General features: G+C 51.4%; 1 protein-coding gene across 1 annotated transcript in view; it reads left to right on the forward strand.

Annotated features, from left to right (window-relative positions):
* The first annotated feature begins 537 nt into the window (after positions 1-537).
* Positions 538-13,876, forward strand: part of PLCH1 (phospholipase C eta 1) — a 37,781-nt gene continuing 24,442 nt past the window's right edge. Inside the window, exons 1-4 of the mRNA XM_049775236.1 lie at positions 538-964; positions 9,267-9,413; positions 11,003-11,246; positions 13,515-13,644. Of these exons, the coding sequence (XP_049631193.1) occupies positions 922-964; positions 9,267-9,413; positions 11,003-11,246; positions 13,515-13,644 (564 nt within the window). The 5' untranslated portion in view covers positions 538-921. The remainder of the gene's footprint in view (positions 965-9,266; positions 9,414-11,002; positions 11,247-13,514; positions 13,645-13,876) is intronic.

The raw sequence follows: 13,876 nt of genomic DNA on the forward strand, positions 1-13,876 counted from the left end.
ATGTTTCTATATGCATGTACCTGCCTTCATGTCTATCTGTGATTATGTCTCTGTGTCTATATTTTTCTGTTTCTCTGTCTCTCTGTCTTATCTTTGTGTTTATGTCTCTGTGTTTGTGTGTGTGTCTGTATGTCTGTATCTGTGTGTCTCTGTCTCCGTCTGCATGTATATCTGTTTCTATATGTCCTCATGTTTGTGTGTCTGTGTGTGTCTTGTGTCTGTCTCTGTTTCATTATGTGTGACAAAGTCTTTGTCTATCTTTGTGTTTCTGTGTGTGTCCTTGTGTCTGTCTCTGTGTGTATGTCTGCGTGTATCTCTGTTTCTGTGTGTCTGCGTGTGTATCTGTGTCTGCATGAGTCTGTCTCAGTACGTGTGCTTCTGTGTGTCTGTGTATCTTCGTGCTTCTGTGTATGTCTCTGTGCGTTTGTCTCTGTTTCTGTGCGTGTGTGTCTGTCAGTGTGTGCGCGCGTGTGCTCAGCACGGCAGCCATCCTGCGTCACACTGTGACAATCCCGGCTTCTGTCCGGCCCTCCTGCGCGGAGGCGGCTGCAGTGTGTGAGGAGCTGCCCTTGGCAGTGGTGCCCGTCCGTCCGTCCGAGCCAGGCTCTCAGTGGTGTGTTCCCCAGTCTGCCCGTTGCCAGCCCGCCTGCCTCCTGCAGCGCAGGGATGTGCTCCTGCTCACTGCTCGCACTTGGGGACAAAGTTCTGCTCTCAGCTCCTAGATCTGCTTTCTGCGCATGGAAAAGCATGAATGGGAAAGAACCGCGGCTGTGAAAGGCGGCGGAGCCTCCATCCTGGGGGCTCTGGAGGGGCTCTGCCTCCCCTCCCCCTTTCCCTCAGCACGCCAGTCTCTGGAAGAGGCTTTGGCTGGGAACAGACAATCACGGCTCCTGCCAATAATGAGTGACAGGCGGCTTGTGGATGGCAGACCTGGACGTGTATAAAGACTTGACTCCTGAGAAAGGTAAGCTGGCTCCTGCTGATGCTGAGATGGGCAGGTGGTCCAAGCTTCTTGTATTTCTGGCCCCAGGCTGCAGGGCTGCCCTTCAGGGGGGCTTTCTGAGGTACTAGGGGGGCTGAGCTGAGTCGGGGAATGAATCTGAAGTGCCATGCCTCAGGTTGGTGTCCGTTTGCTGATGGGTTGGAATTAGCTCCTGCTTCTGTGTGGTCTGTGACAGGTGCCATCACTGCTTCCACCCTCGCCCTGAGCCACAGGATTGAGGCTGCGTTTGAGCATGTGAAACTGCAGGTTTTCATGGAGTCTTGATAAGTCCTGCTAGACTGGGGGGAGTGACGGTTCAACCTGGAGCAGGGGACTCCCTCAAGATTTGAATGATCTGGTCTGCAGTGTTGGGGCCAAGCTCCAGCAGGTGTCAGAGGCTCTTTGTGTAACAAGCTTCTGAGGGCTCAGTATGTGCTTTTAGGAGGACCAGCAGATGGAATCGCCAGCATTTCCACCTGAAATCCTGGAGGCTGCCCCTTCTCTCCCTGCGCTGCCTGCCCTGGTCCTGCCGCTTCTCCCTGTCCTCCTATCCTATCCCAGTTTTGCCTGTCCCTGCTCATCTCCTGGCATGCAACTCACTTGCTCAAGGTTGGTTCTATCAAAGACCTGCCTCCGTCCCTTGTTATCCCCAGTCCGGAGTCTGGGGAGACATGAGCTGCCAGGAGGATTTTCCCATTTCGGAGTTTGGTCGTGCGTTGCCTGCAAACTTGCTTGCAGTACCTGAGTGCCTGGCCCTTCTCTCCCACACTCCGCTTGCTCCCTAGGCAGCCCTGGAAGGTGACATCAGAGTCACCAAGAAGCTGCCACACCTCATTGTTATGGAGCTTTGGATGAATCTCCTGGTGGCTGAAGCTTTTCAGGCTGTGGGTTGGGAAGGTCTTAGTCCAATGCCCACCTCTACCTGCCAAGGCCGGTTGGGAGGAGGATGCTTTGATCTGTTGGTTTCTTTGTGGTCCCCTCACCTCCTCGCCTTCGCTGACCAGTTGATGCTGCTGCTATGGGGGCGAGGGGAGGTTGCCTGACCATCCGCTTCCCTCTTCCCTGAGCGCCTACTTCAGATTTCACTAATTGGCTTTCTGTGGTTCACTTGAACGTCTGTCTTTCAGCAGCTCATCTCCCGGGTGAAAGTGGGTTCTTAAGAATCCTTTTGTTTGAATACTGCCAGAGCAGTGTGGGGAATGAACCTGCGCTGCTTTCTCTGCATTCAGCAGTGCGGGGGCCCTTGCCTGCTGGGTACCACACTGGAGTGTCCACGTACGGGCCCCTGGCTGCAGCCCCTGGTCCACTTGCCTACCTGATCGGTAGGATCTGCCTCACTATTAAGGACTTGGACTGGATGCTGGATCCGGAGGCATCAGAGGCTCCAAAAACAGCCTGGGATGCCCCAGGTTCAGGAATGAGAACCTCAAAACCCTGGAGTCAGAGCAAGCTCCAGGCTCCAAGGAGCTAGAGCCAATGCTGTGACCAAGCTGTGTCTGTGGAGGTCCAGTACTATTTGGAGAACATTCATGTGTGTGTGTGTGTGTGTGTGTGTGTGTGTGTGTGTGTGTGTGTGTGTGTGTGTGTGTGTATGAGCATACTTGTGTGTCCTGCTGCAGGTCAGGAAACATACTGCTTTTTAGCACAAGAAAGGCATCAGGAAGAACTGGTGCTGTGTAGGGAGATGGAATTGGGCTGACAAATGGAATCCTGAATGGCTTCATTGGCATCTCATGGGGGTGGAATAGAGATAGCAAGGGAGAGAGAGGGAGGGAGGGAAGGAGTGGGGAAAATAGGAGGGAGCGAAGAAGAGAGGGAGTGAGGGGAAAAATGGAAGAAGGGAAGGTGAGAGGGAAGAAGAGGAGAGAGAAGGAAAAGAGAGGAGAGGAGCAAGGGAGAAAAAGAGAAAAGAAGGAGAGGAGAGAAGGAAGAAGAATGAGTGAGAGAAGAGAGACAGGGATGAAGAGAAGAGAGGGAGAAGAGAGAGGATGCTAGGGAAAGGGGGAAGATAACACATGATCTCTGGTCTGCAGCCTCAGCACTACTGCATTGTCCTGTACACACTAACCCACCAAGCCCCTGCTGCCACTTTTCCTTCTAGTCTTTCCCCCTTTTCTCTCCCCTCCCGACCTCCCTCCCAGATGCCATACTTGTTCCTCCCCTTCCCCAAGCCCTCCTCCTTCACAAAGCCCAACGTCTCAGGAGATGGACACAGGAGACCCTGAGATGGAAACAGAAACTGGAGAGCGATCACAGGAGACCGAGGAGACCCAGGAGATGGATCACTGGAGATGGACACAAGAGAGCCAGAAGATGGACAAGGGAGACTGGTGATAGACTCAGGAGACCCAGGAAATGAATCACAGGAGACACTGGAGATGGGCATAAGAGACACTGGATATGGATCATAGGAGACCCAAGAGATCGATCACAGGAGTAGCTGGTGGTGGATCACAGGAGACCAGGGAGATGGATCACAGGACACCCAGGAAATGGATCACAGGAGACATTGGAGTACCTTGTGGTGGATCACAGGAGACTCAGGAGATAAATGACAGAGGACACAGGAGAGGACACAGAAGACCCTGAGAAGGACACAGGAAACACTGGAGATGGACATAGGAAATTGAGGAGATGTACAAGGGAGACACGGGAGATGGATCATAGAATGCAAGAGACATTGAATGTGCCCTCCTGTGGGGTATCTTCCTGCAGTCTAGGACCAGCTTCTCAGAATCTGGCCTCATGGGGATTTTTTTGCTCCCTTTAAATTTGAACTTGTGCCAAGAATTGAGGTCCCTGCTACTCTGTTGGCTCATAAGGTTTTTTAGGTACACATGACTGTGCTCAGGTGTAAGAATATCCCACATGCCTTATTTCCAACCATAGGTGAATCATGTTTACATATGAAACAATCCAAACGAGGCTGAAAGTGAAACACATATAGTCTGGGAGTCTTCTTTCTACCTTGTATGGAGAGCATGCTGCCTGCCTGAACTGCCATTTTTTATTGAGTACAGAGACTATCCCTGGGTAGAGGAGTAACAACAGATAGATCAGGCTACCCTGAGCCTGTCCCACCCAGGTTTACAAGTAAGATAATCTGTTTGGGGTAAATTCAAGTTATAAACAAACATACAAAGGAACCAGGGTTGATCTTTGTTTTAGGTAAAAATAAGTTGTAACCTTACACTCAGGGGACACTCCTGGTCAAATTACAGGGTCCATTTGTGCTATTGAGATCTAACTTGTTATTCCTAGTCTCTATATGCAAGACTAGTACCTTGCCCCTGTACCATTTCTCCAGCACAGATATTTTACAAATAGCTTCTATCTCCAGGTATTTGTGGCTGTTCAGACCACATGTCTGAGACCCCCAGGCTTGTGTGAGTTGGGAAGGAAAGTGAGGACTGAGGAGAGAGTTGGCTAGGTTCAGTGGCTGCAGAACACGTCAGTAGTCAGACAAATTGCAGCACAGTCCGGCTCAAGGATATGGGTGTTTGGGTTTCATGTTTTCCCCTTAATTCTCAGGCTACCATAAATCAGTAACTTTGCAAAACACAAAAATCAGTTACTGATGTTAATGAAAGAGAAATGGCAGCCCCATGCTGGCCTGCCTGGAGAGTTTGCAGCTGTGAGATTTGCCTGTTTCAAGTCCTCAGGAGTCCAAATTGTTCCATTTCTACTCTGACTTTATTGGGACCATTGCTGGAATTGGCCCCTGGAAATGAATGTCTGGACTCAAATCCATGACCTGCCTCTGGACCTGGGCTCATGAGAGCAGAAGAATATCCCACCCCTTCCTTGTCCTGTTCTGCAAAGTCTCTAGAGGAAGAGTAAACCTAGCAGAGGTCTTCCTGGGATTTTTAGAACATGGACTAGGGCACCCCCAATTATCCATAATCAGCAAAGGATTGAACCTATGTCAGCCACATGTAAGGCAAGCTTTCAATCTGCTGTCCCATTGCTTGGGTCCTGCAACCTGTCACTGTAATGACTAAGTATGCTCATTTTCACCATGTCCACTCTATTTGGTAAGAAATAATCTGATTCTGAATAGAAAAAACAAAATCCTGTGTTTTTTTTGTTTGTTTTTGTTTTTGGGCCACACCCATTTGATGTTCAGGGGTTACTCCTGGCTAAGTGCTCAGAAATTGCCCCTGGCTTGGGGGGCCATATGGGATGCCGGGGGATCGAACCGCGGTAGTGATCTTTCCTTGGCTAGCGCTTGCAAGGCAGACACCTTACCCATAGCGCCATCTCGCCGGCCCCAATTTTTTTTAGGGGGGGCCACACTGGTGGTGCTCAGGGGTTACTCCTGGCTATCTGCTCAGAAATACCTCCTGGCAGGCATGGGGGACCATATGGGATGCCGGGATTTGAACCGACCACCTTAGGTCCTAAATCGGCTGCTTGCAAGGCAAGCGCCGCTGTGCTATCTCTCCGGCCCCTTAAAATCCTGTGTTTTAAGAAAGTTGCATCTGTTTCTTCTCTTTGTAGCTCAGAGCACTTAAAGTGTAGGGTCACTGGTGGTACTCCCTGTATTGTGCTCACAATTCATTCCTGGCCATGTGGCGCTGGGATGGCACTTCAGGGCCCCTCATGTAAAGCCTGGTTTGGCACTTTGACTTAGCCCCAGCCCCTAATGCAAATGCTCAATCGTGAGTTCTACTCTTTTTTTTTTTTTTTTTGGTGGGGGCGGCACTTGGCAGCGCTCAGGGATTACTCCTCGCTCTGAACTCAGAAATTGCTCCTGGCAGACTCGGGGGACCATATAAAATTTTGGGAATCAAACTGGTCTGTCCAGGTTGACCATGTGCAAGGCAAATGCCCTGCTGTCTCTCTGGCTCTGTGAGTTCTGCTTTTAAGGAAAAGAAATGGTTGATTGGGGTCCAGGTGGTGCTCTGGGCCCTGGCAAAGCTGTGGGACCCCCTCCTGACTGAGTCTCTCTAGGATTTTTTTGGTGGAGCAGACACCAAAGCAGAGTGAGTCAGAGGAGCAGTACTGACTGCCTGGCCTGCTTTCCTACAAGTTGGGACATCCTCCTGGGTGCCAGGGAGACAGCTAGGCCTCCTCTCTGCATCAACTGGGGGCCCTGCATGAGGGTGGGGGATGCATGGGGGAGCCTAGCTGGGGGGAAGGAAGGAGGACACTGGCTCCCCCTCCCTGGCCCTATCCTCCCACTCTGGAAAGTGTCACCTGAAGGAGCAGAGGGACAGCAAGAGAAGCTGTGAGACTGGAGCAGTTACTGTGTGAGCCGAATGATGGGGGCTGGAGAAATTGTAGGTGTGAGTGGGTGATGGGGGATTTTTTGGGTTGGGCTCTGAGAAGTGGGAGATAGGACGAGGAGAGGGTCCTGGGGAGCCTGGCCCGAGACTGAGCTAGGCAGAACTGGGCACTGTGTTAAGCGAGTCTTTGCTCCCTTTCATGAGTCAGAGGTGGATGGAACCCTCTATTGTCCATAGAAGGGAGGGGTCCCACATGCTTCAAACTGGGGCAGATGGGGTGTCCAGCCCCTAGAGATCCTCACACTGTGCTTCTCCATTCTAGGTTCCGCTTTGGGAAGGAGGCTCCAAGATTTGCCTCCCCCCTTGCTCTGAGGGTCACTGGGCTTTCTTCTGCCTCTTTCTGTCATCAACTCACACTGCTTCCTGAGAGGCCACCTCTAGCCCCACAGTGGCCCTTCTGTTCCCAGTGGTCCTTGCTTCCCTGCCAGGCTCATCAGTCACCCCCCAGATTCAGGTATCCTGGGTAGTGCCTCTTTCTCAACCACTTAGTCCTGTGGACTGTCCTAGACTCTTGCTTCGTGTGTGGCCCCAAGTTCCTCTCTCTGCCTTCCCTGAGATTCTCTGGAGGCAGGAGATCAGGCAGGTCATTTCATTGCATGGGAAAGAGCTCACGCTGCCAATTCCTTTTCATGCCGACATGCAGCTTTCCTGCTGGCCAAGCCATGGGAAACGCAGCGCAGCACAAGAGTCCAGAGAAGCCCTGAAGTGCATGTGGGCAGGACCATCCACACAAAACCTTCTCAGGGAAGTTGTCTACAGCTTCTTGCATGAGACAGAGGCCATACAGACCATGGCTATGCAGTCTGTGATGGTGATCATGTAGACCACAACCACGTAGACCATAACACCATGACCCAAGATGACCACGATGGAGGCCTCACAGACCATAACAGTGGCCCTGGCCACACTGACCAAGCTTGTGACCACAGGGATCAAAACTGGGGGTGCATTCACCCCTAGAATCTTGGCGCTAGTCTGGCTGGGGTACTACGAAGTATGAGAGAGGGCGTGGGAACAAGCGCACTGTGGAAACCTGTGGTTGCTGATGCTGAGGGGATGTTGGTGGAACTGGGGCTCTCCTGGTAGTGTGGATAGCAGCTGTTGTGTCTCGGAGGATTTGGACACAGACACCTGAGTGTGAGGAAGGCTGAGACAGCTGGGGGGTCTTGCTGGGATTGATCAGGCCTGCTCATTGCTCATTCCAGTTCTGGTCTCTGCTCTAGGCTCTATGGTCATGGTCAAGTATCATTCCCAGCTCTGTGTTCAGGGATCTCTTCCAGCTCTATGCTCAGGGATCACTGCCGGCTCTGTACACATGTCTCATTCCTGGCTCTGTGCTCATGGTCTACTCCTGGCTCTCTGTTCAGGGCTCACTCATGCTTGTGCTCAGGGACTATTTCTTGGTGCTGGGGATCGAACATGCAAGGCAAGCACCCTCTCCACTGTCCTATCTCCAGTCTAAGAATTGACTTCTCAAGGCCTCCTTGTTCCACCTTTCATTGTACTGCTGAGATTTCTGCTGAGTACTCAAACCTCATTATGTATAAGCTAATGAGGCTTTTGTATCCTTCTGCCTGAGAGACACTATACAGCTTTTTTTTTTTTTAGGTTTTTGGGCCACACCCGGTAACACTCAGGGGTTACTCCTGGCTATGTACTCAGAAGTTGCTCCTGGCTTGGGGGACCATATGGGACACCGGGGGATCAAACCTCAGTCCGTCTAAGGCTAGCGTAGGCAAGGCACACACCTTACCTTTAGCGCCACCGCCCGGCCCCCACTATACAGCTTTACTGGGCATCCAGGATCATGTATATCATTTAGAGACAGATAAGAGGCAGGGTGTACCAAGTGGTCAAGGTCCCTGCATGGCAGCAGGGCCATGTGAGTATCTCAGGCATAGCAGTGGGTGACAGACAGGCGCTGGACATGCATGACCTTCATCATGACCAGTGCAACATTAGGTGTTGAGAAGTAGCCTTTCTAAGACTAGGAAGGCATCTAGGGATACAGGGTTATAGGTTCAGCTCAGGTGGGTGTATCTGCACCTGTGACATGTAACTCTCACAGATCTTGTTACTGGGGGTCTGCCCGGGGGTAACTACATTTCTAGCTCTATGTATGCATGTATAATGAGTGTTCCAAGTACTGTATCATGGTACATATATGAGTGTTCTTAACACCACAGTGTATATATGAGTATCCTGAATACCTCGGTGTTAGGTTATACCTTATTTTACCTAAAACAAAAAATCATCCCTGGTTTCTTTGTGTCTGTTTGTTTACAACTTAGTTTCACCCAAAACAACGATTGTTTTTTTATATAAACCTGGGTGGGACAGGCTCAGAATAGCCTGAACTTTCTGCCCTTCTTATCTTTATTGCCCCACCTTGGGGCTGGTCTTTGTACTCAATAAAACAGTTCTGGCGAGTAGCTTGAGTGAGATATGAGATAGAAGATTGACAGACTACACATGTTTCACTCTCAGCCTGATTTGAATTATTTCTATTTTTTTTTTTTGTTTTTGTTTTTGGGCCACACCCGGCGTTGCTCAGGTGTTACTCCTGGCTGTCTGCTCAGAAATAGCTCCTGGCAGGCACGGGGGACCATATGGGATGCCGGGATTCGAACCAACCACCTTTGGTCCTGGATCAGCTGCTTGCAAGGCAAACACCGCTGTGCTATCTCTCTGGGCCCTGATTTGGATTATTTCATAGACAACCCTACTTTAGATTCGTTTACCTGGGGTTGGAGATACGGCACCTGGGGTGATTTTACACAATAGTGTATATATATATATATCTCAAGCACCACGGGTGAGTGTCCCACAAATGTGTCTTGGGTGCATCCCAGGTTTCGTGCCTGTGTGCTCTGAGTGTTCCATGCGTTTCTCAAGTACTGTGTGTGCTCTGTGAGCATCCTAAGCACTTTATGTGCTCTGAGCATCCCTGGCATCATGTGTGCACATGTGCTGATGTGCTGCCCTCTCCTTTTCAGTTGAGCGATGTATGAGCATTCTGCAGTCCGGGACCCAGATGATAAAACTGAAGCGTGGGGCCAAAGGCCTTGTCCGGCTCTTCTACCTGGATGAGCATCGCAGCCGCCTCCGCTGGAGACCCTCCCGCAAGGGCGAAAAGGCAAAGAGTAAGGGGTGCCAAGCACACGTGCACCTGGCCAGGCCCATGGGGCTAGTGTGTGGGTGCAGAGGGCTGAGCCTTTCTGCTATATTCATTCTTTGGGGGCATTTACACCCTCTTTCTTATTCTCCATCTCTGAAATGCTGTTAACATACATACACTTTTAGTTGTATGCATTCTCTTTTTGGGCCACAACTGGCAGTGCTCAGGGGTAACTCCTAGCTCTTCACTTAGGGATTGCTCCTGGAAGTCTTATGGGACCATATGTGATGCTGGCAATTGAACCTGGGTTGACTGTGTACAAGACAAATGCCCACTGATGTACTATTGCTCTGGCTCCTCATGTCAAACATTTTTAATGTCCAGTTAATTAACTCAGAAACAGTGACTGTAGAGGTCGGAGTGGTAACACAGCAGAAGGGTGTTTGCCTTGCACACAGCTGACCTAGGTTCAATCCCTGGCATCCCTCACGCCTGCCAGGAGTAACCCCTGAGTGCCACTGGGTATGTCCCAACCCCCCCCCCCCAATCAGTGGGTATAAAGGGGAGATTTCATAGAATTTAAGACTGATATGTGAATATGAGGTTGTGTAAGAGATACATTGTCCACGCTTCATGAGCAGGGGCCCTTCCTGTGTGTGTTGTTCCCCTGTCAACAGAGACCCTTCCATATGTTGTGTGTGTTCTTCCCCTGTGACCACACACAGTTCCCCCTACCCTTGATGTCCTGTGGGGATCATGTTTATCTTCTGCATTTGGAGAGGAGATCTGGGTTAATCACCTCTTGGTCTACCCCCTTTGTGTACTCCTCAAAGCTGTTCCTGTAGATTCTCCCTCTAATTAACCCCCGTGTCCACTGCATCCCTCTGCTCCCATGGGTGTCTCCCTGCTGCCTTCTTCACCCTGAAGGGACTCTGCTGGGGCTGGGTAGGTCTTGTCCCTTGTGGCACCTGGCCCCAGTTGGTGTCCTTATCATTGTCTGGTGGGTCCCTGGGTGGGGTTCATAGTCCCTCACTGAAACTTGTAGATTTCATGTCCACTTAGGGATGCTGTAGGCAACAGAGTGATGCTGATCTGGGGACTTGCTGGGGTGTCCAGAAGCCCTCCAAGTATGTGGTCTGGGAGTCTCTGTTTAGAATCAGGGGGTGATTCCTGTACCTCTTTCAGTGCTTAGGGAGGCTACTACCTGAGCCGTGACATAGCAGGACTTATTTGCTGGCTGCTGGATTGTACTCTCACATTGCTTCCAGGCTTTCCAGAATCTTCTAGAATCTCCCATTGTATATACACTACCTGCCTGGCTTCCCTGTGTATCCCATTGTCTATGTGCACCCTGGGCAAGGTTCCTCTGAGCCCCCTCTGAGCTGCCTGCTTCCTTGCCTTCTCTGGAGATGTGGATGCTGTCGCTGTACCATTGGTACCCCAGACCCACACAGCTCCCTGCCCATCCATGTCTTTCACAGATGTCTGCGGGCCAGGCTCTGTGGCATGGGTGGTGTTCCCTGGAACAGGTTCTGGATGGGACAAGATGTGCTGGTCATGGCAACCGGCACCCCTTAACCCCACCCTCACCCTTACCCGCACCTGCCCCCGCAGTCCTCATCGACTCCATCTACAAGGTCTCTGAGGGCTGCCAGTCTGAGACTTTCCTGCGGCAGCCCGAGGGTGCCCTGGACCCCAGCTGCTGCTTCACCATCTATCATGGCAGCCACATGGAGCCTCTGGACCTCACCACCTCCCACCCTGAGGAGGCACGCACCTGGATCACCGGCCTTAGGTACCTGCTGGCCGGCATCAGTGATGAGGGTTCTCTGGCTAAGAGGCACCGGAGCCACGACCAATATCCTTGTGGAACTGGGGAGGGAGGTTAGGAGTCAGGCAGTGTTGTGTGTGTGGGGGTGTCTTGAAAGGGGCAAGCTCCATATTCGGCATTGTGAGAAGGGGAGTGCTCTCATTACTCCATTTCAAGCAGTGTGAGAAGAGCTCCCATTACTCCATTTGGGTAATCGAAAAGAAGGGGAGAGCTCCTGTTACAGTTCTGGGGTCACAGAATTTTCAAAACTGCTTGAACATGTTTTCGAAGGCTTATCCATTCTGGTCCTTCCCGTTAACCCATGCAGGAACCCCCCCCCCAAAAAAAAGAGCCTCTGTTCCATCCCTAGGAGCCAATGTGTGGATATATATGGCCAACCAGATTCTCAGGGCACTCTCAATGACTTGGGGTCTGTGCTAAAGTGAGTCCTTTTCTGCAAACAGTCACAGGAGTGGGTAGAAGTGGCAAAGCCTCATTATGTTGATTAGCCAGCAGTTTTCTTGGGGGTCCTCCAGGCAGTGTCCTGGTTGGTGGGCCCCTTCATAGCAGTTTTTGGCCAGCAGGGTTGGGGGTTCGATGCCAGGACCGAGAATGTGGTCATGCTCAGTCCCTGGGTGATGGGGGTCACCCTGGAAACCCTGCTAGTGCTGGGGTACATGTGCTGTAAGTCAACCTGGGGTCAGTTGTGTGCTTAGCAAGTACCTGCACCCTGCAATATAGCGACTTCTGTTTTGTGTTTTTCTTGTTGACCCAGGCAGTGCTGGGGTCTTGTGCTGGCAATCCCACTCGAGACTGGTCCTAAACTATGGAAGTTTTCCCTATCACTTTTTCTGGTGTTACTTTGTGCAGCATTGAGCCTTCCACTAAGAAACACAGATGCTCAATTTTCTTTTCGCTTTCCCCTTTCACTCATTTCCTACCTCACTCTTTTTCTCAGTCAGCTGACTCAGGGAGCAACATGCAAGAGGCTGAGTCTCTTCCTTTGCTCCTGTCTTTGTGAGCACAGGGAAGGCAATGTCCACAGGTCAGTGAAGATGAGAGGTCAGGGACGTGCCTCATGGGGGTGCCAGGGTTTCCTGCAGCCTATGCCGGGGTACAGAATTCCTGTGAAGGCCACATGCAGTCCTGTGGACAGAGCCTGCCCTGTAGTGGCCCTGCACATCTTGGATGTCTGGAGACCTGATTTGCTCACTTAGGGCCTGTTCAGGTCGGATTACACCAGGCTGAGGAGGTTTTTTTTTTCTTTTTTTTTTTTTTTTCTGAAATGGCTACCGGGCAAGAGAGTCATGGCTGAGAGAGATGGAGGACAAATGGAAAAGCTATTGGGGCAGGGCCATAGGTAAGGAGAAAAGAATGGGGTGAGAGAGGATGATGATGGCAAGAGGCAGGGAGTGTGACAGGGGTGTGTCAGCCATGGGGACCATGACAGGGGATTCTCCGCCATTGGACTGTCAGGGTCTTGTCAGAGGCTCTGAAGCCAACGGTTTTGGTCCCCAGTGTCTCCACCCTGGACCTCATGACATTGACTACAGTAGTAGCAAAGGGAAGCACATGGTGTTATCAGTCACTGCAGATGTGGTGGAGTTGGGTTGGTTTCAGATTGTGTCTTCATAGCTGAACGATGTCCTGATGGGCACACGCTTTATTATACTAATTGCTGAGAAGAGATTTGGGATGTTCCTCATTATTGCATTTCCATTAGGCTCGGAGATTTGGGCTGTGAGTGAATAATGAGAATAATGAATCATATATAAGTGTTTGAAGGATCCACTGGGCAGTGAAGTGTAGACGGTACTGGGACACGGCCTTGCAGGATGGGACATTGTATCAGTGTCTGAACATTGCATCAGTGAATGGGCATTGCAGCTGTGTCCAGTCTGAGGGCTCCCATGGGGACCCCCCCTCATACCTGTAAGTGGATCTGGAGCTCAACAATTAACATCCCCATTGTGTGCTTGTGTGGTGCCTACATTGACTCATCTGTGGGGCTGGAGGAATCAGGAGGCCTGGCCCCGACTTTCCCTGTTTGCTCAGCACCATGCCTATGATCTCAGTGGCTCGGACCCAAGTGCAGACCCTAGTGGCTTCTCCCGGCCCTAGGTGTAGGGATATTGGAGTTTCTGTGGGCTACAACTCCAGCAAAACCCCGGGGCCTGAGCTTTGCCTTTCCAGTTATGACTGAGATGCGTGGCGGGACCTGGGCTGTGCCGAGGGTGCCTGGAAGAGTGCGGGAACCTAGGTTGGAGGCCTCCACAGCCCGCCGAAGCTCAGTCATGCTCCTTGACCTGATGCCACATGGGTGAAGCAGACCTTCGAGGAGGCCGACAAGAATGGGGATGGCTTGCTGAGCATTGAGGAGATCCACCAGCTCATGCGCAGGCTCAATGTCAACCTGCCCCGGAGGAAGGTCAGACAGATGTTCCAGGTGAGAAGCAGGCACGATGGCTCTGGTTGGGTGGAAGGAAGGGGCACATGTAGGTCAGATGGAAAGGGTACAGGCAGGTCTGAGGAAAAGGGCACAGGCTTGTCTGAAGGAGGGTGTCCAGGCAGGGTGTGGGTTGAATGGGACACCCAAGTATGCAGTGTGCCTCAGTGAGTGGAGTGAGCAGATATATGGATGAGCACTCAGATCAGTGGTAGCTGCATGCACATGCAAA

This window comes from Suncus etruscus, chromosome 6 (genome assembly GCF_024139225.1).
Source record: "Suncus etruscus isolate mSunEtr1 chromosome 6, mSunEtr1.pri.cur, whole genome shotgun sequence".
NCBI lineage: Eukaryota > Metazoa > Chordata > Mammalia > Eulipotyphla > Soricidae > Suncus > Suncus etruscus.